Below are 27,999 nucleotides of genomic sequence, written 5' to 3' on the forward strand. Positions count from 1 at the left end.
TTTGTTTTAGCTTGTCTGCTTAAGAATCTTTCCATTTGAAGTATACTTGTTTGGGTAATGTATTTTCAAAATTTACAAAAACGGCCTAATAAACCAGGCCTCATTACAATACACATTTCAACCCGAAAAAAAACAAACAATACAGCACCTGTATATCTTGCTGAGTATTCAAGGCTAAACCATCTTCGGTCAACACAACTTGTATTTATTTAAACAAGTCAGTGACCTGGCTATAATCAGATGAATAAATCCCCCCTTCACAATATTCTTCTTTTCTCACTCAATATCAAAGTTAAACGACCTAGAACAGAACTACGTAATCACATGTGAGAGACAGAAACTAACCTATGGACAGATATGATCACCGTACGAGAAACAACATATATTAGGATAGTGGTTAAAGGTATCAGAACGTTTCTTGGTTTGTTATTTCACACATATACTGTGTGTTTTCAGCCGTATGACATCACTTCATCTAACGGCTTTAGACTTGCCTAACTAGCAGACAATGAAATGCTCATATACGTTTTGTCATGTAAAAACCGATCCATGTTTGAGTGACCTCTTTGATGTTAGGTTCTGGTATGCTGTATCATTAGATATCATTCTTGATAAGTTGTATAATTGAAAGTCTTGTTGGACAATCAAATCGGTTCACATGAACGTGGAAAACAAATGTTATCGGTGTTTCCTTCTTTACACTTATTGTATACTCTACCTTTCCGTATATTATACCTTACCGTTTAGAAAATACGGCCAAAGAGTTTGGGTTAAAACACGGATATTTGTGTCTTCGTGCATTTCTAATATGTACTGACTTAATTTTCTGTAAGAAACCTGTACGATTGTGTCTGTTTGAGAGATTGAAAAAAAAAATCATCTTTCAAACTCCATTTGTTTTCAATATGTATTTGTGTGTACTGAGCTGAAATAAAATCAGATGAAGCCTTCCTGACGTCTTCATGACGTCACCGGTATACAATGACACCACTACAACCACCATCATCACCACTACCACTGCAACCATCCAGACATACTGATATTTTCTCCAAACGATGATGAACAGATGTTGGTCCGCACTACAGCCCTTAGAAGTGATTGTATTCTTGCTATCTATCCCCACCCACTCATTGATAAATGTGTTTGACTCCATCTACTGTAGTCAGTGAAGGTTCTTCGGCTTAGCGCTCCACCCCACTCCCATCACTTTACCATGCATCGATCACACAACGAGAAAGAATATTAACATGCCACAATGTCGCAAACTTTGCAACTTACCCATTTCCATGACTACAAAGTTTGTCCAAGTTAAGACCGAATGATAAATCGATTTCAGGAGACGTTTTTATTTATTCAGAACCTTCGAAAATTGACTAAAAAGTAATGACTATACAACTGAGCATATACACCGTAAATGACGGAGACTTTTTATACATAGTATTATACTTCCTTATCGGAACACTTGGACAAGTTGACTTTTAGAAAACGAAAATCTGAAATTATATGAATGCCCTTTATCGTTCATTTCACTAATATAATGCTATTGAGATAATCTGGAAAAAAGGGGGACGTCTTCATTGTATTCTGTCTCTCAGCGGGTAAAAAAAAACTAGCACGAAATTTGAGTAGTTCCACCTATTTGGAAACCAATAGCGTACATCTACCGTGAGTAATTCGTGGATGCTCTTTGTTTCTGTAGCATAGTCTACTGTGATTGTTACGATGCTATACAGTACTGAAAACAGTACCGTGCAACTTGTCAAACATCTTTGAACACATTTACTTTGAAATTTGCTTAAATGAATATCACAATAAAGCTATAACGCTTAATGACAAGTCTCTTCAAATTCAGCCAAAGTGAATCTGCAGAAGCCTGACGAGGGAAATCAGAAGGGGATGCAGCCATGCGCCAATTTGGGGACCGGTAAAAGATGCAGGATGTAGGTAACTGTGGGAGACAGAACAGTGACCTCCGGTCCCGACATGTCTCTCGACAACTCTGCAGCCATAGTATCATATATAAATGGTTTGGGACTCGTCCAGATGTTGGGGGTCGTAGTTGGTAGCTAGGTTGAGCGTCTCATCGAGAAGACAGTTAACTTCGTCTGCTCTGAACATAAAGGTTAGTATTTGAAGTTGAAATGTCGTGGAGCCAACGTTAGGTGAACAGTAGTCTTGGCCAAGTCGTTTGTAATACTCTTTTTCTCGCGTTAATTCATACATCAGAGTCGGGAACTTAGAAAGAACCTCTCTTAGCACTTTCGAGTTTTCAAAGAAGATTCATAAATTAAACGTTTGCTTGTCTCTTATTGTTTCGTAAAATAAGGCAGGACTCCCCCTTAAATGGTTTCATACTACAAGGAATATGCATGCCCACTCTGATTTACATGTACCAATCTGGGCGAAAGTTCTTATTGTGATTTAGTGAGAAGCCTTAGAGAAGTTGAGTATGGATATTGCGTTAAATACAAAGCATCTTGTAACTTGAGTAACCCCTATCTCCCGATGAGAAGTGGAAATTTGTTAGTACAGGCTAGCACATCGAATGGATCTTGCGAGCCACAGAATAAATTTTGTACCCAATAAGTGCTTCAGGTTACATAATTGCGTATTATCCATCAGTTATAGTAAAACATCCCATGAAGAAAGTTTGCCCTAAGCATGTTTTCAAACCTACACGATTATATATATATTTCATGACATTAAGGGCGTTTGAATAGTCCTTTGAGATTCTCTCGGGTTACACTTAGCCTACTAGTGCAGTGTTAGATAAGTTTATAAAAGAAATGCTATTATTTGTTTCTGGTAGAACTATGTCACATACCTATCGATAAGTCAACAAAAATATATGGAAGTAGTAAAAAAGTGGCAAAAATGTACATTTAGGCAATACCAGAAGAAAACACATACATACGATAGACGATTGTTTACTCGATCAAATGCAATCTTGGTGAGTCGACGTATTGGGGTATAGCTTTGGAAAAAATGGCCGAATTAAAATTGGACGAACGAAAATTCAAAAACGTGGGTGTAAAGCTCGGTTACAGTTAGGGTTAAATCTTTAGTGAATAAAATTATTGAAAAGTGTAACCAGCCGTTATCTCATCTCATACAACAAAAATAATTCAACAGAGCGCCCTCTTTTTAACCAAGTTTTTCCTTGAAATTTATTTCATGATGAAGTTGCACGTTTATTCCGTCAAAGTAATGTTGAGTCCTTCTTTCGGACAAGTTTTGCTCAACCTTTTTACATTGTATCAGTTTCTTACCAACAAATTGAGTTTTTCACACCAGTTTCACCAGCGTATCCATGTTGAATGAATGGTTTTACTAAAGATCATGTAGACGTCTGTGTAATCCACTTGGCTGTTGTATACTGATTTTGCTTGGCTAATAATAAAAGATGCCTTACAATTGATTTAAGTCCAGGTACATTGCGTAAACTGTGTTATAACCAACGAAACAACAAGGGGAAAAACACTTTAACGATGGCGCTAGTTTAAAACTGAACACTCATTTTATAGAAAATACTATTATGACCTTTACAAGCATCCGTTCATTCAATTTTAAGGGGAAAGGACATCACCAAGCTACAAATTAAGTGGATAGTGGAATTTGTGTATGATGGTCCCAAAACAGGGGGGGGGGTTAGACCCATTTGCCGTAGGTTGCCTAACGAGCTTCTGGTCAATTTGACCGACCTTCTTCGCATCCTCACGGGTTCATTTTCAACATCAAGGGGAGACATGGACACGGGATCCTAGGCCACAAAAGGTGCCACACCACCAGCGGTGCGTTATGAACTCCAGCGAGCCTAGAAATCTAGTAGGTTTTACACAACCGGCAGAATGAGTCTTTCATCTACCTCCATTAACACCTCACCACGTTAGCTCGTGAAACATATGTTTGAATTAATGTATAAGGACTTCACAAAGGAGTATGCGAAGGGAGACACGAGTATTGCATGAACTAAATATAGATGGATTCGACCCCGGAGCTGCAGGTTAACAGTCACTGAGCAACCTGAAAGTGCATAAGACAATTCCTGTATACGGATTCGTATGACTCATTTTGAGTTTAAATAATCGAATACTTGAGATAAAATATTATATTGCTGTAACAAACTATCCACATCATAATAACAGAGGACATAGTGAATTTTTAGGATAAAGTTGTTGTTTATTTGAGAAAAGAAACCAATAGCTTGAAAGAAAGTCAAAAATTTGAATAAAATAAGGCGTTCTTGTCTTAACACATATCAAGAAAAATGCAGAAATACTTTTAAAAAAGGCGGCATTTTGAGCTAAATAGCAGAAATTTGTATATTAAATGTTAACAGTTTTGAGAAAAAAATATAAACTCTGAGGATAAAAATGAAAACTTGAAAGCTGGGAAATATGTTAACGTATTTCCTTCTCACTCGAGTTTATGAACCTCACTGTCCTTGGTAGTCTAGTTTGAGTTTAATTTCACAGGTAACAAACTTCGAAAAATCTTCAGCTCAGCCCCCATTCCCTTCCTTTGCCTCTTATTATATGTTACCAGAATAAATAAGTCCATATAAGTTTATGGGAACTACATATTCAGAGGTGTTTCCACTTTTCTATGTTTCCTTTAACGGTTGATTAAAGCTACATGCGGAGGTCACACTATCAGAAAATACGAATCGATGCGACTCAATTCAAAATCAGTGCCTGAACTTTCTTGATTAAGGGGTTAATAAAACTTCAAGAAATTTGTGTAAACTATTTTCCTCGGGGTGTATTCTTATGGATAATTCCGGTTATTAATTAAGTACATGGTGACAAGTACAACACATTGCAAAACAAAGAAGGATAGAAAATATTAAAGAAATAAACAACTAAACTAAAATGAAACTAGTTTTCAGAAGGATACCCCCTACAGCCCCCGCCTCCCCCCCCCCCCCCTCACACACAGACACCTACAAAACTCTGTTCTCAATCAAATGTAACAAATGAATGTGCTCACATTATCCCAAAGTACAAGAACAAATCAAGAATATGGAGACGATTACACATGATGGATATGCATTTCTTCTCGATCCCGGTTTTGGACACACCCACGATGCATTTCTTTATGAGTAAGTTGTTTTGAGGACTAAGGAAATGAACTCAAGTCTTCACGGAACTGTTTCGTGTTTTAAATGTTGTCACTAAAAATAGGTCTTCCACTTTCTTGTACAATAGTATCAAGCTAATTAATTCATAAAAACAAATAAAAATAATTTAAATGTCAAATGCCTACTGCGAGCGTTGCCGATCAACAGGGTAGGTTGCCGTTTTACATACTTTTGGATAATCTATGCAATGGAGAAAATGAATTTATTTTAATGTAAATAACTAATAAACAAGATGGAGGAAAATTAGTTATATTTGTCACTACATCTATTAATAATAATAGTCACCGACGATATTTGCAAGAGTGATGACAACCTAACATTTCACTTAGTTGAAAAAACTGTCATCAAAAGCATTGTTGAAAACACTGTAATCAAAACTATCACTGATGGTATCGACGACTGCTTTAGCGGACACAACCAACCAAATAACAAAAACGATAATACTGATCACAAAAGCCACGTAGAAGAGCGCTGTGGCAATGAAAGACGCTCGTGTGAAAGTTCTAGCCAAGTCACTGTTGTCGTTATTTGCCTGTTGAAAAGAGAGTGAGAGAGTGAAAAACAATAAGAAAATAATAACAAGTATATACATTTTGCGGTCATGTTGAACACGTTGAACATTTGTTTTCTCCTGCATGAAATAATGCAGTATTTGATTTATGTATTGTAATGCTAACTCAGTCTAAGATTCTGGGGCGTCCAAACATTCCCTGCTGAGGACTGGTGGTGGTATGGAAACAAATGCGGCTTGGATGGTTGTATGTTAGTAACGACGAGCCTTAAATCTCGATATTACATGCAAAGAATATAACACAAAGATAAACGAGTAAAGAACAAGCGCTGTGTAGATTTCGCAATCTATTACTATAACCAGCCACGGTAAAGACAATACATCGGCACGAAGCCCTCAATAATAAGTAGAAAACATGCACTTAACGATAATGGTTACAAACGAGGTCTCAATACCGAAGTAGAGTCCTATAACGATACGTACAAAAGTGTATGAAAGACGAATACAAGACAGATACAAGTACGACCACAATGGTCGGAGCCAGGGCTACTACCGAACCAAACGATTCAGATCGGGAGCGAAGACTGGCCACAGGTCATGAGGTCTGCTTCAGCTGAGCTGGTGAGCAGACATCACGTGACCTGTAATAATACGTAATGTAGCCTACGGGCAATTAGGGGCGACAGATATGATGAGCAACGGCATCACAGTATTTGAAACAATTTTAACGTTTTTAGGTAGTTTAGAAGGTAAACCTTATAAGTTAATTGATGACTGATGGATGGTAATAAAACCAATGTCATTCGTTTGTTGAAAGTCCAAAAAAGACACAAACCCAACCGTAGTGATAAACATAACTGTCGATGTCGACCCCCCCCCCCTCTCCCGCCCCCTTCTCACCTTACCCCATATTCCACAGCCAGAAGACACACATCTAACCAACATGATTGGTTTACGGGTAAAGATAAATACCATTTACTACTTTTCCCAAACAGCTGTTGAAATTCTTATTCCACATGAATGATATCACTGATTTAATGTTTCGTCACACTCAAGGCTTATGACTTGATCAAGTCTAAATATGACATCATTATCGAGTAACATGTGTTGCAACTTTTTATGTTCTTCTTTATCTATGTGAATGTATATTTATGGAGATGAGCTACACAGACGCTGAACCTAACATATTAAACCTCTTAACTTGACCTAATGATGCCATTTGTTGCTTCATTTGTCAAAGCTGTTAACTTTCTACCTTGACAATATTAAAAGAAAAGAAAGTTTCACATCGTAGATGTACAGCGACATAAAAAAAATCCCAAAAGACAACTGTCAGATACGATTTAAACTTGTCTGCGATATCGCCAACGCAAACAAGAGTTATCGTAGCTGTTGGTTCTTCAAAGATGTAGATCTCTACCATATAAGACAAAGTTGATGGTTGCATGGTTTGCGTCCCTTTAAACGTGAATGTTACCGATGCAGTGGTTAAAAATACTGCACTTATGTGACAATGATCTCGTGTTGTTATGATTTTTATATAACAAATGTATGATGTTGTTTTGATTAATAATTAATATTTAATATTATCGATAAAGATTGGAGATTTCCTACCGGTTCATAATTAAAGAAGAACAGTTATTAATAGCAATCCAAAATAAAGTGAAAATAATTTATGTTAATATCGTTACCATGATGGCACAGATGAGCGCTGGGATGGTAAAAAGGAAAGACCATGGGCAGCAAATCAGTGTGATGACAGAGAAGACGAGCGCCCCCGTAGCTCCGCCAGAGTTTTGAGGGGCAGGACTTTGTACGACGACCACGTGGGGGTTAGGTTGGTAACCCTTTGGTGAAAAAAGAGGAAAGAAATATACAAACAATAGGAATGGCATTTTTGCTTTTATTGACCGAGAATTATACAAATCTGAATACCTCGAAATTGTAACATGCATATACCGTAAATCTTCGTATTCTGCTAAAACATTAGTTCGCCTTTCAGATTATTCCCGCATATACGCTACTAGGAGGGGAATTCATATGAGCGTGGCAGTAAAGCCTAAATATTCCTTCATGTGTGAGTATTACTGAGAATGAAGTGACCTTCTATAGTGGTATTGTAGTCCTAAGTTAGCTCATGCATGATAACCATTTATGTTTAGAACACTAAGCTCGTGTTGTAAGTTTGGTTGGTGTTGTTTACTGCTAGAAAGAGAGAAACAATCGACAGCAAAAACCGACATTTTATAGCAAGTAAAATCATGAAGCATGGTATGATACATTTTGGGAATCTTTACGCAGGACTTCTTGTAATGCGATATTTCTAATTGTATAAATTGAATTCAGATTCAATACAGAAGTAAGATACAATTCAATATCTTGGTGTTTGCGGTAAGTATGGTTGTGTACTTCGCTTGTCGCTTGTCGCATTAATTCGAGAACTGTGTTAAACATTTGTAATTGCACTGATAGACACTGTATAGCTGCCGTGTTTGTTAGTCAAATTATAAACACTTTCTCAATTGCAATTTTAATCTATAAAGATTGCGCAAACGTCCAAATTGCCACAGTGAAACAATGAAACATCATATTTATATTTTGAGACCCTTTAGTGGATAATTCTACCCATTTACCTGGATTACACAGTAACTTCAACGCGTGCGCGACATTAGGAAAGTTTTCCCTTACTTCAAGTAGATTGACAACCAACCTTTACAAGCTTTATTCCTTCTGTTTCCTACGGAATGTGATTGAACAATTGATGACATCAAATAGCTTAGTAATATAAATAAACCACTGAGTTAAATCAGCGAGATCGTCATCACCGCTAGTTTTTTAAAGATAATTAAAAGCTCTAATCTATCGAGAATTAATGGTATATCATCATACATTATGTACACTGGTGACCTAAGAGACAACAGACAGAAAAACAGTCACACAGACAAAGAGACAAACAACGCGGACAGGAGAAATGACCGTGACGCAAAGAGACAGACAGAATGGCAAACAGACGGACTCTTAGAAAATTGGAAAAATACAATGAAATCAGTTCTTATCATACTATAAAAGCTTAGAAAAGGTTACAACATAAAGAAGGTCTTTAACACGATATTAATAGGCAATCTGACACACACACACAACAGTTTTACAAGCTGAGAGACAAAAAGGTAAACTGAAAAATAAGGAAAAAGAAATGATCAAGAATATTAAAGGTCATTTACAAAATATAACTAAATCCTATGAAATTGTGGACATTTTACATATTTAGTTTTATTAAGTAGTAAATGTCAATTCTCACCTGGTTTGGTTGAGTGGTCTGAACGTACTGTTGTTGTGGTGGTTGTTTTTCTGACAAAATAGAAATAAACATCAAATTATGGATTATAAACCAGCCTATAGATTAACGGGATAGAGCGTCTAAGGGAGTGTTTTGTCATTATTCATGTAACTTTAAAGGAGTGTTCCAGACATTAAGAAATGTTAATACCAAAACAATCACTAGTTTTCGTTTGTCACTGTATGTATTCGGTCTTAACTATAAATAATCCTAATGTATTAAAGTTCAACTGACTGCTGTCTCCCTGAAGTTGCAGTTTTAGGAAGGTGTTGCAACCTGACGTGTCCTTTTTTATATATGGAAATGTATATTTATGGAGATGAGCTATGCAAATGCTGAACCTTACATATTAAACATCTTAACCCGACCTAATGATCTCATTTGTTGTTTCATTCGTCAATGTATAATGAACCAGTTCATTGTTATACTCTCTCTACAAACTTAAAAATAATAACCTTTTTTTCCAAACCTTTATCTACAAAAGTTTCCTTGTTCGCGACAAATTTATCACCATTTGCCGTTTGAAAACAGTTTCAATGCAGCTACGTAGTGTCATGAAGTGACATTACACCTACTTTAAATTCCTTTCAAACTCTTGTAAGGTCTTCAACACTTTTTTCTTTTGACCTTCAAGTTTTCGGCTGTTAATTCCCACGGTTCCCGAATAAAGAAATACATTAGAAATTGTTCCGTCTTTCTTCAGACTTCTAGTTTAGGAGCCGTATTTTCCACCCAGTTGGGCCTTTTTTCTTTCTATACTGTAAAGTCATGTCTCGCTTCAGAGGCCTCGTATTGTCAGTACGAGCAATATAAATACCATGTTTCTATGATAATCGTAACCTATGCCGCGTGCGTGTCTCTCCGCCCACCTCTCTCTCTCTCTCTTTCTCTGTGACACCTTGCTTGTAAACACAATATCTCAAAAAGGGAAACTTGGACCAATCTCATGTGTGGTGAGTAGCTTTACAAGTTTATTCAACCTCTGTGCACCTCACTCGTGTGAGGTATGCAGAGTACAAATATGCTTATAAAGTACATATGACAACAACGTTGACAAAAAGAATTAAAAGGGGAAAATATATATATATATAATATATAAAAAAAATGTATACATGGAAAATGGTGGCGCCAGGCCCAGTGGTATAATAAGAAAAAAATGTGGACGGAAATGCGAAATGGAAAAGAATATATGGCTTCACATGCATAAGTGGATGAAAAATAAAATAGAAAGAAGAAAGAAATATAAAAACTAATTTACAATGCCTATGGCAAGAAACTACTGAAATTTGTAGTAAATTTCTCTGCAAAGCTTAACAAGGTTGGAAATGGTTGTTCTGTTACTTGATTGAAGCAATTGCTCCAGTTTTAATGTGTTCGGTCTATTCCAAAAATATGACTTCATATAAAGTATACGGTAATTTTCAAAGCCTTACACTCAAAAAGATAATGAAACTCGTTTGTTTGTTGCTTGTACATAAATGACAAATTCTATTCTCGATAGAGATGTTGGTATACCTTCCAAAGATACTTGGTATTTTAAAATTAGAGCAACGATATTTACAAAGAATTGTACGATCGAATGGCTTGAGTTTTGTCAGATACTTTTCAAAGTTAAGATTCCTTTTGAATATCCTGTAATTCTTACATTGTGTGTTAACATGGACATCAGCAACCCAGTTCTGCTCATACACGTCATCTAACCTCTGATTAAGGTTATTCTTAAGCCAATCAATACTAAATGTAGGTCCGTATCTATTGCCGATAAGGTCAATGTTTGGAAAATCATTCCAGATATAAGACATTCCTGATTTGTCTAACACGCCTTTAACTTTCTTGATCCATGGTAAATGATAAGTATTATTGTCATACAAAACTCTGAAAATCTGATACATCATGCAAGAGCTCTTGTTCTCCTTACTACAAATTAAGCTGTACCAAAAGGAAACCATTCTAAGTTCTATAGTCTTTATCAATTTGTGCCTATATAGCCATACAATTAGCTGTACTTCTATTAAGTTTGAGGATCCCTTTACAGAATTTAAGGTGAAAAGCTTCAATTTGGGAAATATCTTGAAAGCCCCAAATTTCACAACCATATAATAACACAGGGGTGACAAGGTTGTCAAAAAGTTTCAATTTGAGATCAATGGGTAAATCAAGGTTCTCTGTTTTGGAAAACATACTGAATGAGGCTCCTCTAGCTTGACTGACTTGCTTATTCATAGCTTTTTTGAAATTGTTATTATAGTTGAAAGTAATTTCCAGATAGGTATAACAGTCTACAACTTCAATATTTACATCACCGTAGGTAAAAGTTGGTATTTTTCTAAACTTTACCTTTAGAGTAAATTACTACCTTGGTTTTACTGATGTTGACATGGAGGTACCAATCTTCACAATACTTGTTTACCGCGTTTAGAGCTTTTTGTAAATCATCTTCACTTTCTGCTAAAATCACAGTATCGTCTGCATATAACAATGTGAATAGTGTTAGGTAGACATCAAAATCATCGTTACTGACGAATTCCTGAATACCATTAAATAGGTTATCAAGACCCTTGTAATGCTGACTAATAAACCGTTCAAAGTCATTCAAATACAATGCGAAAAGAATTGGTGACAGGTTTTCACCTTGTCTAACTCATATGGTACAGGCAAAAAGTTCAGACTTATCATTGTTATTCAGTACACATAATTTAGCATTTTGGTACATGTTTGAAATGACATTAAAACCTTTACTATTGATGTTATATTTTAATAACTTAGTCCAAAGTGATATCCTATCTACACTATCAAAGGCCTTTCTATAATCCACAAAAGCACAGTATACCTTTCGTTTTTCCATTTGTAGTATTCGATGACAGAATAAAGACTGAATATATGGTCGAGAGTGGAATGAACCACATTAAGTAGAAGAAACTTATTTATTAGTGGAGGTCACAGGTCATTGAGGTCATGTTGTGGAAAACCTTGTAAAAACGATATCTCAAGATGGGAGGCTCGGACCAATCTCATATTTCGTGTCTACAGAAGAACCACATGTAGGTGAAAAGGCCTGTTTTTATATGAGGTCAAAGGTTATTGGGGTCAAAGGAGTCAAACTGTGAAAACATTGTAAACACGATAACTCAAGAAGGGTATAGCTTGGATCAATCTCATATTAAGCAAGTTGTTGTCATATGTTCAGTAGAGATGCCTACTGCTTTTTGTGGAGGTCATACTCATTTGCAAATTGCAAATCTTTATAATCTCCCATATCTCCCACCGAACAGCCTATCAGATAACATATGCGTTACGCCTGATAAGAAAACGAGGTTGGCAATTGGAAATTAGCTTATGGGCATCCGTAGAATCGCGTCAAAACTCAACAAACAAGTTCCGTATGCTTCAGTGTGTCGCTTCGTATGGAGGGCTATCAGTCACAAATCGTGGGGAATCGACTAATACCGATTTAAATCGACATATACCAGTTTCCTTCGACTTACACCAGTTTCCAGCTGAGTTGCTTAAATTGACTTCAACCGATTTAAATCGACATATACCAGCCTAATTCTACATATCATCGATTTAAATCGACATATATACCACTTAATTCGACATATCATCGATTTAAATCGACATAAACCAATTTAAATCGATGATAAGTAAAATAAATCGGTATATGACAATTTAAATCGACATATACCATGTTTAAATCGATGATATGTCGAATGAAATTTTTATATGTCAATTTAATTCGACATATACCGATTTAAATCGATGATATGTAAAATAAATCGGTATATGTCAATTTAAATCGACATCTACCAGTTTAAATCAATGATATGTCGAATTAAATCGGTAGAAGTCAATTTTTTGGACTTATACCAGTTTCTAGCAACTCAAATTGACATATACCTATTTAAATCGACATATCATCGATTTAGCTCATTAACATATTCCAAATCCCGATTTCGGTGATGATTGACATGTGGAGATACATCACGTGTAGTCACCTGATAAGGCGCGCGAATAATTCGCAATTGTCGAGATTCATTGTAAAAGAAAACCTTCAGGTATGGATGTAGTTACGTTTAGGCTTGGGCGCAGTTTACAAAAATTAACTGTCGCCTAGTTAGATTTTTATCAATGACCGATCTCAATTCTAGTAAACTGTGTAGAATGGTTCGCTATCTGCACGTACATTATGTACTGGAAGTTTTCATGTACGAAGATTGTTCACAAACTTCACGGAGCATTTACAAACGTACAGCGATTTAAATCTAACATAACAATTTACTAAAGGGAACGGTTTGAGCTTAGGAAGTACAATTTGTTTTAATGGCATTCATAAATATGTTATGTTTATATATTAATTTCTGAACCAATTAAAAAAACTAAACGTCGATATCATGACGGCTTGGACAGTAGAGTATATGCAGGTAGAATACGAACAATAAGCATTATTAAAATGTTTCCTGTCGGAATACCAATACTTAAGCTGGCCAAACATCTCCTAAATTATTTCTTAAGGCATTTCCTATACATGCCATTAGTCACAATTCCCCAAAATAAAACAATGTAATGAGTTTTGAGACAAGTTTGTTGTTATTGCTGCTCGGATTTTCACACAACACCAGCTGCAAGTGGAAGACACATGCTCTTTCAACCTTAGATTTTCATTACGTAAAATATTGCTATGATTTAGGCAGTTTAATGGAGTATTAGAGATTTTTCTCGCTCGAATCTGCAGCTTTAAGACAATTTATATAATTGGGAAAATAGAAGCTAAAAGCTATCTTCGTAGGTATTTTTGCAGATGTTTTATTCTAATTGTTTGAGACACTGCACAATGCCAAGCTGATTATTTATGTTTCGGTGACATATATTACACTTACTTTTGGGGGAAATAGTTTAAATTTCATACTGCACAGAAACAAATTTCCAACGTGCAATTTCGGAACACCATGTATCTACTCAAAGTGCTTATAATCTTTGTTTCCAGAAAGTATTGATGTTGTAGATCTGTACTATGGAGACTTGAATATCAATCTTAGTGCCGAACTAATTTGTGTTTTCGCGAGTGTATTTTAGTCACGGTCCCAAATAGCGAATACTTTTAAATCAATTTGTCGAGGCATGAGAAGAAGAAGCCCGTTGTCTTTGGTGGAGATCAATCTTTGTGCTGAATACAAGAAAAATGTCCATCTCGGTTATCAGCTTCTAATGTGAATATTGTATATATATCTTAATGCTTGTTACTGTCGGACATCTTTGAAGTATGTTGTTCATCCTAATTGTACGCTACAGCTTAGTGTGTCACATTCATATCAGATTATTTATGTTGCATTATCGAAAACACACTGTAGTGTTGCTGTCTGGTTATAAAGGCAATTAAGTTCTGGTAAAGGAATCATCCAAGACAGTTTATTATGGCCAGATATTTTATACCTATTTCTTGGTTTCCAATCAGTATCTTGAAGTAATATTACAGCAATTGAAAGTGAACTTTTAATTGTATCACGGAGTGAATTAATGATTTGGAAATCGGCAGAACGTTTCAATCATATTGGGTGGGGCCACTTGGAGCTAGGCTTCCTAGACCAACCAAATAATTTTCTCCAGAGGGAGCGATTGTATCATCTATACCGACCTATATGTGATATTCGCCAAATTAAAGTTGTAACTGGGGCTGATGAGGAATATATATATATTTATATATATATAAACATATATAATCTGCGGGGTATAATATAATTTTTTTCAAAGAAAAGACAACGTTCTTTTTTATATAGCTGATAGCTATAGCTTCAAGCTGATAGCTTCAAGTTATGCTCCAGGAATATATAGGCTCATCGTCGGGATTACGGGGGATTATAGGGTTATTGGTGTATTGTTCCTTTCTCGATGTATGCTCCTTTGCGTCCGTTTTATTGGTGGGGTTTATTGCCTCTCTTCGGTGTTCTCTCCTTTGTCGGTGTTCAGTTGGGAGGGATATCTGTTGTGTATGGTTCCCTTGTCGGTGTTTGGTGGTTGGGCTGGAGTTGTTTATGTAGAACTTGTTTTCGTGGCGGCACTTCGATATATGTTCCGGACGTTTGTTCTGTTTGTCTGCGTTGGTGATGGTGAGTTTTTCTGCGAGACAGAGGTTGCATCGCTTCGATTCGTTGCTGTAGGCTTTTGCTCTGCTGGCGATCGATCAATTGATGGTGAATGTATTGTCGTTCTGCTTCAGCTGCCAGATGTGCTTCGAGAATTCCGTTGCGTTTTGGTGCTTTTGGTGGTTGAACGACATCTTGTGGTTGCCATATCTAAGCTTGAAAGGTGGTTCCGTTAGACCTATGTTAGTCTTGCAGTTGTCGGTGGTTTTCACTTCGGCCTTGTATATGATGTTTGATGCCTGGCAGTTTCCATTTAGTGGGCATGTGTCCTTTTTTCGGCAGTTGCAAGCTTCCTTATCTTTCCTTGTGTGGATGGTTGATATGCGTTTGTAAATTTAGAAACACGTGGCTCATTGAGGGAACATAAGACAGCTGAAGTTGTTTGATGATTGCTCAACGTGCAACTCTGAGGAACAACTACTAGTGTTCCACTCAGTGGCGGACTGGGTCTTAAAACCGGCCCGGGCGTTTTTCACATAGACCGGCCCATTATTCATTGAAATGTTACTTACTAGTGATCGCCGTCCTGGGGGAGGGGTCTAAGGGGAGGGGGCGTCCCCCTCCCCATTAAGATTTTTTTGAAGTTAAGGAATGCCTAGATGCAAAATGGTGCTATATATCTCAATTTTGTAGGTTACAATAATCCTTTTGAAAAAGACCCAAACATAATTTCCAGAAGCAACACTTGATTAAACTGAGGAAACGTTAACAAAATTAGGCAAAAATATATGTTTTAGACTGGATTTTAATTAGTTTTTCAAGCATTTTGTGACGACATGCTTGAAAGAATTGAAAAAAAAACCAAAACAAAATCCACTAAAACATATATGTTCAGTAACACGAGCAAATATCATGTCTACGAGAGTAGGAGCCTACGCAGTTCGCTGCTTCTGGCAGCCACACCATCAATGATATTTTTAGTGTCAAGTTTGGCCAAGATCCTTTTTTTCCACAGACATCAACATGAACGCCTCATGATGTTCTTGTGTCATTGTACTTCTTCAAACGGTTTTTTTGTCTCTCCAAGCAGAGAAAGAACATTCACATGCCACTTGTGTCACAGGTAGCGTTACCAGCAGCTTGTAGGCAAGCTCAATGCTCTCGTAAGTAACGGTGAAAAGGTTCAACTTGAGGAGCTCCTTGTAGCAGCAGAGATCGAGGTCAGTCTTTACATGACTGATTCCCATTTCTACACAGCCCGTCTGTATTCTATTAACTACTGTGAAAGTGGGCTGTAAATTTTACCAGGCTCCCCAGCCCATCGGGCCACCGGCCCACCGGGCATATAATATATAATATATATATATAAATATATATATATATATATATATAGATATATATATATATATATATATATATATAAATATATATACATATATATTCAAAGTTAGTTGAACGATCTGTAGTAAATAAGATTGTCTCACATTGTTCATTACATGCTCCTTTTCATGATTGCCAATCTGCGAACAGGCAAAATCACTCTACAGAAACTGCTCTTATGAAAATACATAGTGATATATTGATGAACATGGACCAACAACAATGCACTCTTTTAATCCTGTTGGATTTGAGTGCAGCGTTAGATACTGTTAACCATGATATTCTTATGAACATATTGCGTACCCAATTTGGTATTGTTAATAATGCACAAAAATGGATTGGTAATTATCTGTCTTTCAGAAAACAGCATGTATCTATAGAAAATATCTCATCGAAAGATTTTTCTTTGAATTGTGGTGTATCACAGGGCAGCTGTCTCGGTCCTGTTCTTTTTCTTTTTATATGTTTCTCAGTTGTTTGCCATTGTCTCTAACCTAACGCACATAGTTATGCTAATGATACACAGTTATATTTATCTTTCAATGCTGGTTCTCTGTTATCTGAGGAACGGGCTGTTCTGGCAATGCAATCACTTATATTCGAAATAAGACATTGGATGATCAGCAATAGGCTAAAGATCAATGATTCCAAGACTGAGTTTCTTTTAATTGGTACTCGCCAACAATTTGCTAAGACTCGGGTTCAGATGATAAAAGTAGGTAACGTGGATATTAAGCCATTTGATAGTGCAAAAAATCTTGGGGTTCATCTTGACAGCAACATGTCAAAGGACATTCATATTGGAAAAGTTTGCTCAAGGGCATACCATGGACTCTATAATATTCGTCAGATCAGAAAACAGATCAGATAACTAAAGATCAAAATAAAATATCAAAAGACATTGTTTTCTCGGTATTTACTCTTGTACATTTTATTGATTCGCAAAAAGAAAGACAAACCGCGAAATTTGTGTGCATTTGACTGTTTGTACCATCTTTAAACTACGGTCTAGCTAATGAAATCCATTTGGAATTCAATTTCAGTATTACATAGCATCAAACATCCCCTTTTGTGAAAATAAATTAGGTCTTACCCATTTCCATAGTGGTGAGTTCAGTATTGTTCTTCAAAAAGTACGAAAATAGGACAAAAATAACAATGAATCAAGACCGATTTGAAAGATACGACAATTGTAACAACTACACTGTAACGTGACACGAATGTTATGAAGCTCTGCTGAATGTTACAATGGACGTACAGATGTGTGTTCACATTAATAGTCTACAGGAATTACAATGACTGACCAGGGTAACCAGTGACAAGTGTCATAAAACCCGCTAGATAATGCCGAAATAAAACCTAAGAAAACGCTAGAAATCAGTTTTCACTAACTTCAATCTTTGGTAGCTCTGATTCATATGATAGGCAGTACAGTGATCATTTTTAATAACAACTTGTAACGGTTTATCACAATCAAGGAATAATGTAAGAAAATTAACTGTGGGTTTTTACAAACGAACTGATTCAGGCCTCCAAGTATGAAAAGTCTCTTATGAATAGAGTTTACGCGGTATTATAAAGTAAAAGCCATGGAAACATATAAATGCCATGGAAACCTATGGGTTGCCAAGTGGTAATTTTGTCTCGAAAGTTTAAGAAAACAATTATCTTGTGAATTACCAAATTTGGGCTAAAAACGCTAGACTCCCCCAAATTTGAAAAAAAGGAAGAAAAGGAAAGTGAAAAATCGCTAGATCTAATTTAAAAACGCTAACGCTGGTAACCTTGTGGCTGATATTACTTCGTCATGCCATTTGGAATACAATTTCAGTATTAAAAAGCATGAAACAACCCCTTTTGTGAAAATGATTTCGGTCTTACCCATTTCCATAGTGGAGTTTAGTATTGTTCTTCCAAAAGTACGAAGGTAGGACAAAAATAACAATGAATGAAAACCGAATGATAGCAACTACACTGTAACGCGACACGAATGTTATGAAGCTCTGCTGAATGTTACAATGGATGTACAGATATGCCAAGCCAATTGCTCAATAAATCGAAAAACATGGATTATCGGTCGAAAAACCATGTTAATCGACCGATAAACCATGTTTTTTTATAAAAAACCATGTTTACCGAACGATAAATATGGATTTTCGGTTGATAAACAAGGTTTGTCTGCGAGAATCCATGTTTATCGCTTGAAAAATTTATGTTTATTGCTTGCAAAACATGGATTATCGCTGATAAACATGGTTTTTCGGCAATTAACATGGTTTTACAGTCAAAAAACAAGGTTTATCGGCCACAAACTGTGTTTTCGAGCGATAAACATGGTTTTTCGAGCGATAAACATGGTTTATCGCCCATAAACCATGTTTATCCCCGATAAACCATGTTTATCCCCGATAAACCATGTTCATCGCCTGTAAACCATGTTCATCGCGTAAAAACATAGCTTCAGTCCCGCACAATCCGCACATGGACAAGTGCGGAATAACAATCGGCAACGGACAGGCTTAGTACACCGTCATCGATCGGACACCGATCTCACGACACAAGCTATATCCGCTAAGTACTTCAGAAATCCGCAACCTCAGAAATAATCATGGAGGTTATATCATCGGTAAGTTCAAGTGTCGATTATTGTACAAGTGCATGCAAGAGTTTGTTCTAAATCTTGTTCGCAACAGCGCGGGGCCGTCACGCCCAGTGCCCCATGCATCCCACTGCCCAAAACTTGAGGTAACCACTGGCAGTTTTGAACTGTGCGTGGCCAGGGGAAGAGGGGGGTCACTTGCGGCCCAGACGTGGCCTTAAGGGTTGATGACGGCAACTACCGAAAGTACGGCTACCGCATGAATAACTTGCCGACTAGTCACAGCTGCAACATGAACCATTTGCCCACAGGAGAATTGTTTTATTACCTTTTTGGGGGGAAGGGGGGGGGGGTTCGCCCGCCCTGCTTTTTTGTTGTTGCTATTATTACTGTATGAATACTTGATCTTTTTCCGTTTATGATAAATGGACTTATTTGCTATTATGAACATCGAACCTTTTTTCCGATTATGAATAACAGACCTTTTTTTGCTAATATGAATATCGAACCTTTTTTCGATTATGAATAACGGACCTTTTTTGCTATTATGAATATCGAACCCTTTTCCTGATTATGAATACCGGACCTTATGAACAATGACCTCTATTTTATGAATAACGAACCTTTTTCCCGATTATGGATAACGAACCTTTTTTTCGAAAAAATGCACGATATGAAAAACGAACCTTATGAACAATAACACTTATGATTAATTGTCCTTATGAATATCGGGCTGACCCCATGAGTTGAACATCAATTGACATGTTTCAAACAATTCTATAGAATGCCAATTGATATCACAGCATATATGCTGTGTCTGGGTAGGCCCGGGCAGGGTGAAATTTTCAGGGCGGTGAGGGTGAATATTCCCTAAGAAAAAGTGTTGTTATAGAGGGAAAATTTTCTGCAGTGTTACAACTTGAAACCTAGGCATAGGGCTTAGTAGTGGTATTGCTACTGATCTTTCAGGAGCTCTTGAAAAAGGATCGTCAAAGTTTCCCAATACTGGGTGAATCTTTGATAGTGTATGGGCCTATAGTAACGTATTGTAACATATAGTAAGTAATTGCTACAGGCCCCTAGTCTGAACAGTGAAACTTTTACTCAGTCGGAGACAGAACCTATATTGAAGCCACAATATAATTAGCAACAATATGATTAACCATAACATGACAGACTTACTCAGCTGTTAGCCTTCAATAGGGATTTAAAGATCTTCTATATTGGTCCCAATTACAGCACACTATAGCTAGGAAAGTTTTGTGATTACGCAATCGACCTGCCACGGTCGTAAATCAACCTATAAAGTTCTAGACTGTACAATTAGCCCGCGTAGCTTCTTAACATCATTAGGCTCTTTAAGTAAACACTGTGTGGAATTATGTTCATGTCTACAGTGTAGTTAATCATAAAGCGCCTTCACACAAATACCCTTATACAAGAAAAAGTATGTGGCAGGCGTTGCAGACTAATTGATAAGAAGAGGTCATTTTACGACCAAGGCTGGGTGATTACGTAATCCCAAGAAACTTTTCCATGATAGCGTGCTACAGTTAGGGTCTATACAGAAGACCTTTAAAGTCATAGGAAATAGCCACAGAGCATAATAGGAACTCATTTTTACTCTATGGAATAGCCTTATTGCATAATATAAAGGCTTACAATAGTCCAAGGGCTAAGATAAGTCAAAACTACAGTTGAAAATTCCGCAGTAAGCTGGAAAGTCTGTGTATGAAATTGTCAACAGAAGGTTGGGAATTTGATACTCTCTCCTATCTATTCGGCAAAGGCGCCAACGCAGAATTTATAAGGATATACAACCATGAGCACACCATGAACAGTCTCACACCGGTAACAGGGGCCATATTTCGTTGTTCCTATTATGGATAGGGCTCGCCAACATGCGGCTTCGGAACCAAAAATTTATCACATACTAACATAACATGTACAGTTTTTGGAAGTAGTTCCGGTAAATTTTCATCAGTCGCCAAATATAAAACCATGATTTATCGCCGAAAAACTATGCTTATCGGTCGATAGACAAGGTTTATTGCCGATAAACATTGATTTTCTACGAATTACATGGTCTTTCGGTCGAAAAACCATGTTTATCGCCGATAAACATGGTTTATCGCCGATCAACATGGTTTATCGCCGATCAACATGGTTTATCGCCGATAAACATGGATTTCGAGAGATAAACTTGGATTATCGAAAAAACTTGGAAGATCTAATAAAAATCCATGTTTATCGTTCGATAAACCATGTTTCTCAGAAAAACCATGATTATCGGCAGATAATTTTTTGGTGACAAACCATGTTTATCGGTCGATAAACATGGTTTTTCGGTCAATAAACATGGTTTTTCGAGTGATAAACATGTTTTTTTTGACCGAAAATCCATGTTTTTCGATTTATTGAGCATTTGGCTTGCCATTTACAGATGTGTGTTCACATAACTAGTCTACAGGAATGACAATGAAGAACAATAACAATGTCGAGGCAAATATCCAATGAATAGAAAATCGCGGTTTATCGCTTGATACCTCGAACACTCGACCGTAACATGTTTTCGACAGGTTTTTGTCATTTTCTCATTTATTCCGTGGTATTTCGGGGATTTCCTACTACTTAACTTGTTAGTAAAAAACTGTCATAGAATGTTTGGCATCTGATTTTGTTTGAGTCAAGAAAGAGAATAAGTCTTGTTTCTTATTTCTTGGTAAAATAGTGGTCTAATACACGAGAACTTGTTCTCAGAAATAAAATGTTAAATAGCTTACATCAATAATGTGAAATAATAAGCTATGGTTGGTTTCACGTTATTTTGTTTTGATAAAGCAGGTGCTTTGCGCTTTGTCGCCGTTTTCCCAACCTTTTGAAATGTCCGTCGAGTTTTTTACATATTTACAGGCTATTCATCACAAAACCGCAAACTAAGATATGAACCAAGTTTTTTCCCTGCCAAAATCATTAATTGGCGAGTACTTAAGGACTGTTGCAGATAATGAGCAGAGTGTATTTTGACAAACTTTGACAAAGTTCCGCAAAAATACTAGTTTGAATTCAACCAAGCAGTGAATAGATCAAATATACATCATCACCACTACCACTGCAACCACTCAGACATACTGATATTTTCTCCAAACAATGATGAACAGATGCTGGTCCGCACTACATGCCCTTAGAAGTGATTGTATTCTTGCTATCTGTCCCCACCCACTCATTGATAAATGTGTTTGACTCCATCTACTGTAGTCAGTGAAGGTTCTTCAGCTTTGCGCTACACCCCACTCCCATCACTTTACCATGCATCGATCACACAACGAGAAAGAATATTAACATGCCACAATGTCGCAAACTTTGCAAATTACCCATTTCCATGACTACAAAGTTTGTCCAAGTTAAGACCGAATGATAAATCGATTTCAGGAGACGTTTTTATTTATTCAGAACCTTCGAGAATTAGCTAAAAAGTATAATGAATCTACAACTGAGCATATACACCTTAAAATGACGGAGACTTTATATACATAGTATTAGACTTCCTTATCGAAAGAGTTGGACAAGTTGGCTTTTAGAAAACGTTTGCATATTATTATCTTGCCCTGATAAAAATGACAAGTTCCAAAGCTGTAAATTATAAGCGTTTTTGCTAGGCGTTAAGAAACAATATGAATGACCTATATCGTTCATTTCACTAATACAAAGCTATTGACATACTCTGGAAAAACAGGGGGGACGTCTTCATTGTATTCTGTCTCTCAGCGCGTCAAAGTAAACTAGCACGACATTTAGTAGTTCCACCCATTTTGGAAACCAATAGCGTATATCTACCGTGAGTAATTTATGGATGCTCTGTGTTCCTGTAGCATAGTCTACTGTGATTTTTACGATGCTATACAGTACTGAAAACAGTACTGTGTAACTTGTCAAACATCTTTGAACACATTTACTTTGAACTTTGCTTTGATAAATGAATATCAAAATAAAGCCATAACGCTTAATGACAAGTCTCTTCAAAGTCAGACTAAGTGAATATACAGACAATTAGAAATTAGAAAATTAGAAGGGATACAGAACAGATGCAGGATGTAGGTACTTATGAAAGAAAGAACAGTGACCTCCGGTCCCGACATGTCTCTCTACAACTCTGTAGCCATAGTATCATGCAAAGGCGGCGGAACCGGGGGGGCACAGGGGGCACGTGCCCCCACTTTTCCTCAGGTTAAAATGTGCCCTTTTTCTACATAACAAATTGAGGTGTCTCAAGTTAGCAAGAGGCCAGGGAACCAGAATGAACACTCGGGAAAGGCCGTTTCCGGCCATCTGAGGGGTAACTTTGTAAAACCAAAATTTTCTGGTACGCTCCGCGCCAACCGATGGTGGCGCTCCGCTCAGATAGTTGTGCATATAACTTTGCAAATCCTAGCTACGCCCCTGAATTTTCATGAATTTCTGTGGGTCAAACTCAAAGCTATTTCGAATGGAAAAAATTTGTTAAGATATTAACAAGAAATAAGCTCTAATTCGGAAAATTCCTACATTAGCAACTAGCATGATTTCACCTCATTCAAAAAAAACTTGTTCCTTGTTTCCCAATTTGCACATTGGATATTGCAGTGCTAGTATGCATATTTTCCTTGAAGGGGGGGGGGGGGGGGGGGGGCGTTGATGGAGTGATGTGTCATGATACGCAAATAAGATAATACAATAAGAGTTATAAAGGGTACTAAATATAAGGCTGCATCAGTCCAATCGAATTTCTGAAAAGTGCCCTTTGATGTCGGTGCCCCCCAGATTAAAAGTGCTTCCGCCGCCCTTGGTATCATGTATAAATGGTTTGGGACTCGTCCAGATGTTGGGGGTCGTAGTTGGTAGCTAGCTTGAGCGTCTCATCGAGAAGACAGTTAACTTCGTCTGCTCTGAACATAAAGGTTAGTATTTGAAGTTGAAATGTCGTGGAGCCAACATTAGTTGAACAGTAGTCTTGGCCAATTCGTTTGTAATACTTTTTCTCGCGTTAATTCATACATCAGAGTCGGGAACTTAGAAATTACTTCTTTAAGTACTTTCGAATTTTCAAAGAAGATTCATATATTAAACGTCTGCTTGTCTCTTATTGTTTCGTAAGGAACCTTGTCGATTTTATCGGCTGTATTGTTTTTAAATTGTATTTCTTTATTTTTTTCTAAATTCCATACCAAGGACACATGCGATAAAGTGATGCATACTTTTAAAGGAGTTGGATTCTTCCTCTGGCAGCTTACATCTCCATTTACTATGAAGAGAGTTATACAAACCACGTCGTTGTTTGTTATGACGTCACAGAAACCACAGACTAACATCCTTTAGTCGAAGATGACGTCAAAGCTTTCCTTCTAGATTTTTCTTTATACAAGATTCTTTGACGAATTTTTCGATTTATTCAGAATTTAGCTATATTGTGAAGAAGTATACAATTAAAATACAAACGTGTGTGATTTTCGTTTGTTGAAAAATATAAAACATAAATAAAAAAAAGTTCATTATATGTGTATTGTATGGTGTAATATTTAGGCATCAGTTGTTTCGAATTATAAACCGCTTTGACTTTTACGGATATGCGTTGCGTCTCACAAATTTAATTTTGGTTTGGTTTCATTTGCAAATTCTATCCTCAATTTCAAATTCTTGTTGATATATTTGATAGTCTACTTAAACCAGAGTATGTTCACAGGTATACCTAGTGTTCCCGTATACCTGGCAATATGACATCAACATGTTGTTAGTATAACGGGCCTTTCCATATAGTTCGCAGTATATGCCATGTCTACGGATTATGTACCTGGCTATTCTTAAAAATACTTATTCTTTTCGATGCCTTTAATTAGGCGTATATTCATTCCATAACGTCACTGGTCTCTTAAGAGGACAAACATCTTATATTGCAGAGGAAATTTCTTTTGTACATCAGCATTATTTAGCCTCCACCCACCCCCCCCCCCCCCTAAAGGAGAGAAAGACATAATGGGAGAAAATTATTTCCTTGCTTCCGTTAATTACGAAGTTTACTGACAATATGATACTTTCTCTACAAATATTTCACGGAATAAATCGCGAAGGAGACCTAAATTTCTCATTGATAAACTGCACACATCACCTGATTACAAAACACCTCTCCGGCAGGACTTCCCCTTAAATGCTTTCATACTACAATGTATATGCATGCCCACTCTGATTTACATGTACCAATCTGGGCGAAAGTTCTTATTTTGGTATGGTGAGAAGCCTTAGAGAAGATGAGTATGGACATTGCGTTTACTACAAAGCACCTTGTAACTTGAATACTCTCCCGATGAGAAGTGGAAAAATACCAAAGAGAAAAAAACACACTGACAAAAGACGAAAGAAGGTTTTACTTGGTGAAATTTGAATATGACGAACAAAAATGCAAAAACATGGGTGTAAAGCTTTGTAAAAACTAGGGTTAAAACTTTAGTGAATAAAATTATTGAAAAGTGTAACCAGCCGTTATCTCATTTACGCATTCTCATACAACAAAAACAAATCAACAGAGCGCCCTCTCGTTCATCAATTTTCTCTTTTAAATTTATTGCATGATAAAGTTGCACGTTTATTCCGTCAAAGAAATGTTGAGTCCATATTTCAGACAAGATTTGCTCGACATTTTTAAAAATGTATCTCTTTTTAACCAACAAATTGAGCTTTGCACACCTTTAAATTACGCAAGAAATAGTAAGGCAACATCTAAAAAACTGTTTGTTGGTTTGGTATGAAATACCTCTCAAAACATGTGAAAGTTATTCAGTATCTGTCTAAACACGTTAATGCCCTTTATACTTTTCTCTTATTCGCCTATTATTATTATTTGAATGGGACAACTTTATTATATGGATAAGTTGTTGACCTTTGACTTAAGAAGATTTTAATCCCAATATTACCGGACTGATTGATCAAAATGATACCGCATTCATGGTTTATTTGGCTCCCTGAAACAATTATGATATAATACAGTACATATACAATTTATTGGTCGTCATCTATATTTTACGTTTAGAAAGATGACTAGACACCTGTAACTCGCTCCTCTACGGCCTTCCAGACAAAGACATCTCCAAAGCTCCAACATGTTTTAAACACTGCTGCTCGTCTCATCTCTCGTGTCCCTCGTTCTCAGCATATATCACCTATTTTAAAATATTTACATTGGCTTCCTGTTAAGATGAGCATCTCTTTCAAGATTCTTCTGATGTTATTTAAAGCTATACACGGACACTCTTCAGTCTATCTGTCGGAACTTATTCACCCTTACAGACCGACCAGGATGCTAAGGTCATCCAGCCAGTCTTTTCTCACCGGCGTCCCAAGGGATATTTCCTTAAATTCATTTTGTCAACGTTTTTTATCTTACGCCTCTGCTTCTCTCTGGAATGTCCTCCCGACTGACATTCGCCTAAACGACAATTTGAACTCTATTCTTATGAAGTTCTTAAGCGCTTTTGCGCTTTATAAAATTCCTATTATTATAAATATTACTAATTTAATTTTTCCTAATCCTTTCCTTGATAGGATAACAGTAAGGGGAGTAGGTGGTGTAGTTTATAGGCACTGATCACCCAATCCTTGACCGAGAGGTGTTCATCTGCCATCTGGATGCCCGAACTGTTCTGAATCTCCGGATGCTTTCAGTTTAGGTCATGTATAGTGCACACCTCCCACCGCACCGCTTAGGTGTGCTTCTGGGGTGAGGGGGCCAGCAACCCCCCACCCGTCAGTAGTTCCTAAGCTGTTGTGAACCACTGATTGGCCCATGTTGATTTATTTTATAGTGCCTCACAGCCTATATTAGCTCTTGACTTATGTCAATCTTCATGGGCTATTGTTCACTCTAGCTTTTATAAATGAAATAAAAAGTACATGCTCATGATATCAGGAAAATAACCTTTCTTTCAGAGGTCGAATCTTCATCACTAGATTCCAAAAGTTAAACACAATGACAGTTGTAAGCAAATGGGAAGTAAAATGGAATCGCACACTTACATTACAAGAAGAACTGAATATGCGCTGAATGTGTTAATGCCTTCTCTTCGTTACATATCCAACATTCAAGTGAAAAGTGTTGACTGAAAGATATTTTCACGTAAATGGCACAGTATGAGTTCTGGAGTAATCGTAGCCAAAAAACCTCTGGTCAAACTTGTCTGAGCAATATAACATATATGACAAGCAAAACATCTTGTACGTAAACATCTAACAACTTTTGTTATACTTTCTAAGAAATTTCACCCAAGATAGAGTATGGGCACAAAAAGCCAAACAACTTGATCCATTCTCAAACTAACAGTCTTCTTAACATTGAGAATTTAATCGCATGATCACGTTGGTTATTGTTTGGTTTCTGCAGTTTGAAGTCAAGATGGAATAAAGGTGAATTAAAATACCACTCAGATTATCCAACGTGTTCAACAAAGAGCGATAGAGCCCATTGCGTGTTGGTCATAACCTATGTTGTAGTTGCCATTATATATTTGTAAGTAATTGTAGTTTTAAATCTGTTAAGTGTTCATCAGACTGTTAGCCAAGTGAATTGCAAAAGTAATACAATGGGTAACCAGAATTCAGACCAATAGGTCGACTACATATTTAGTAAAACTAAAATGATCAAAAGAGAGTTTTGCTGTTTAAACTAAATTATAGCAATTAAAGATATAGCGGACTCCATTCATTTTGAGGAAAATATCAAGCAAATACTTTACCCAATGCAGGTGACTTAATAGAACGTAAAATGACGACATCAGTTTCACACATTTAATCGCCAAAAGTGATATATTGGTCAAGACTGAGTGGATTTTAAGTTTTTTAAAGTATATACAGACTAAACCCGAATAGTACAGCAGTTTTTAAACGTGATATATATTATGATCGTGAACGAAATTTATCGCTGCCTCC

The 27,999-nt window shown here is 36.7% G+C and overlaps 1 protein-coding gene across 3 annotated transcripts; it reads right to left on the reverse strand.

Moving 5' to 3' along the window:
* Nucleotides 1–4,234: 4,234 nt before the first annotated feature.
* On the reverse strand, nucleotides 4,235–27,365 carry LOC139969934 (uncharacterized). Of its 3 annotated transcripts, none has more exons than XR_011793829.1 (4): nucleotides 27,091–27,365; nucleotides 8,950–8,999; nucleotides 7,343–7,498; nucleotides 4,235–5,672 (listed from the first exon to the last, which is right to left on the reverse strand). XR_011793829.1 is itself a non-coding variant. In XM_071975355.1 (4 exons), the coding sequence occupies exons 1-4, from the start codon at nucleotides 18,337–18,339 to the stop codon at nucleotides 5,466–5,468; spliced, it is 423 nt and encodes a 140-aa protein (XP_071831456.1). In that variant the 5' UTR covers nucleotides 18,340–18,363; the 3' UTR covers nucleotides 4,235–5,465. The 3 variants fall into 3 exon arrangements, 2 of the variants coding, with proteins under 2 accessions (XP_071831456.1, XP_071831455.1); XM_071975355.1 differs by lacking the exon at nucleotides 27,091–27,365 and adding an exon at nucleotides 18,330–18,363; XM_071975354.1 differs by lacking the exon at nucleotides 27,091–27,365 and adding an exon at nucleotides 17,542–17,705.
* Nucleotides 27,366–27,999: the final 634 nt, after the last annotated feature.

Source organism: Apostichopus japonicus, chromosome 7 (assembly GCF_037975245.1).
Source record: "Apostichopus japonicus isolate 1M-3 chromosome 7, ASM3797524v1, whole genome shotgun sequence".
Classification (NCBI taxonomy): domain Eukaryota; kingdom Metazoa; phylum Echinodermata; class Holothuroidea; order Aspidochirotida; family Stichopodidae; genus Apostichopus; species Apostichopus japonicus.

Bases quoted from the DNA above. Each gene is read 5' to 3' on its own strand.
- LOC139969934 (XM_071975355.1), bottom strand. The intron at 7,499-8,949 runs GTGAGAATTGAC...TTTTCACCAAAG, and splicing joins AGACCACTCAACCAAACCAG to GGTTACCAACCTAACCCCCA. The intron at 5,673-7,342 runs GTAACGATATTA...TCTTTTCAACAG, and splicing joins CGCTCATCTGTGCCATCATG to GCAAATAACGACAACAGTGA.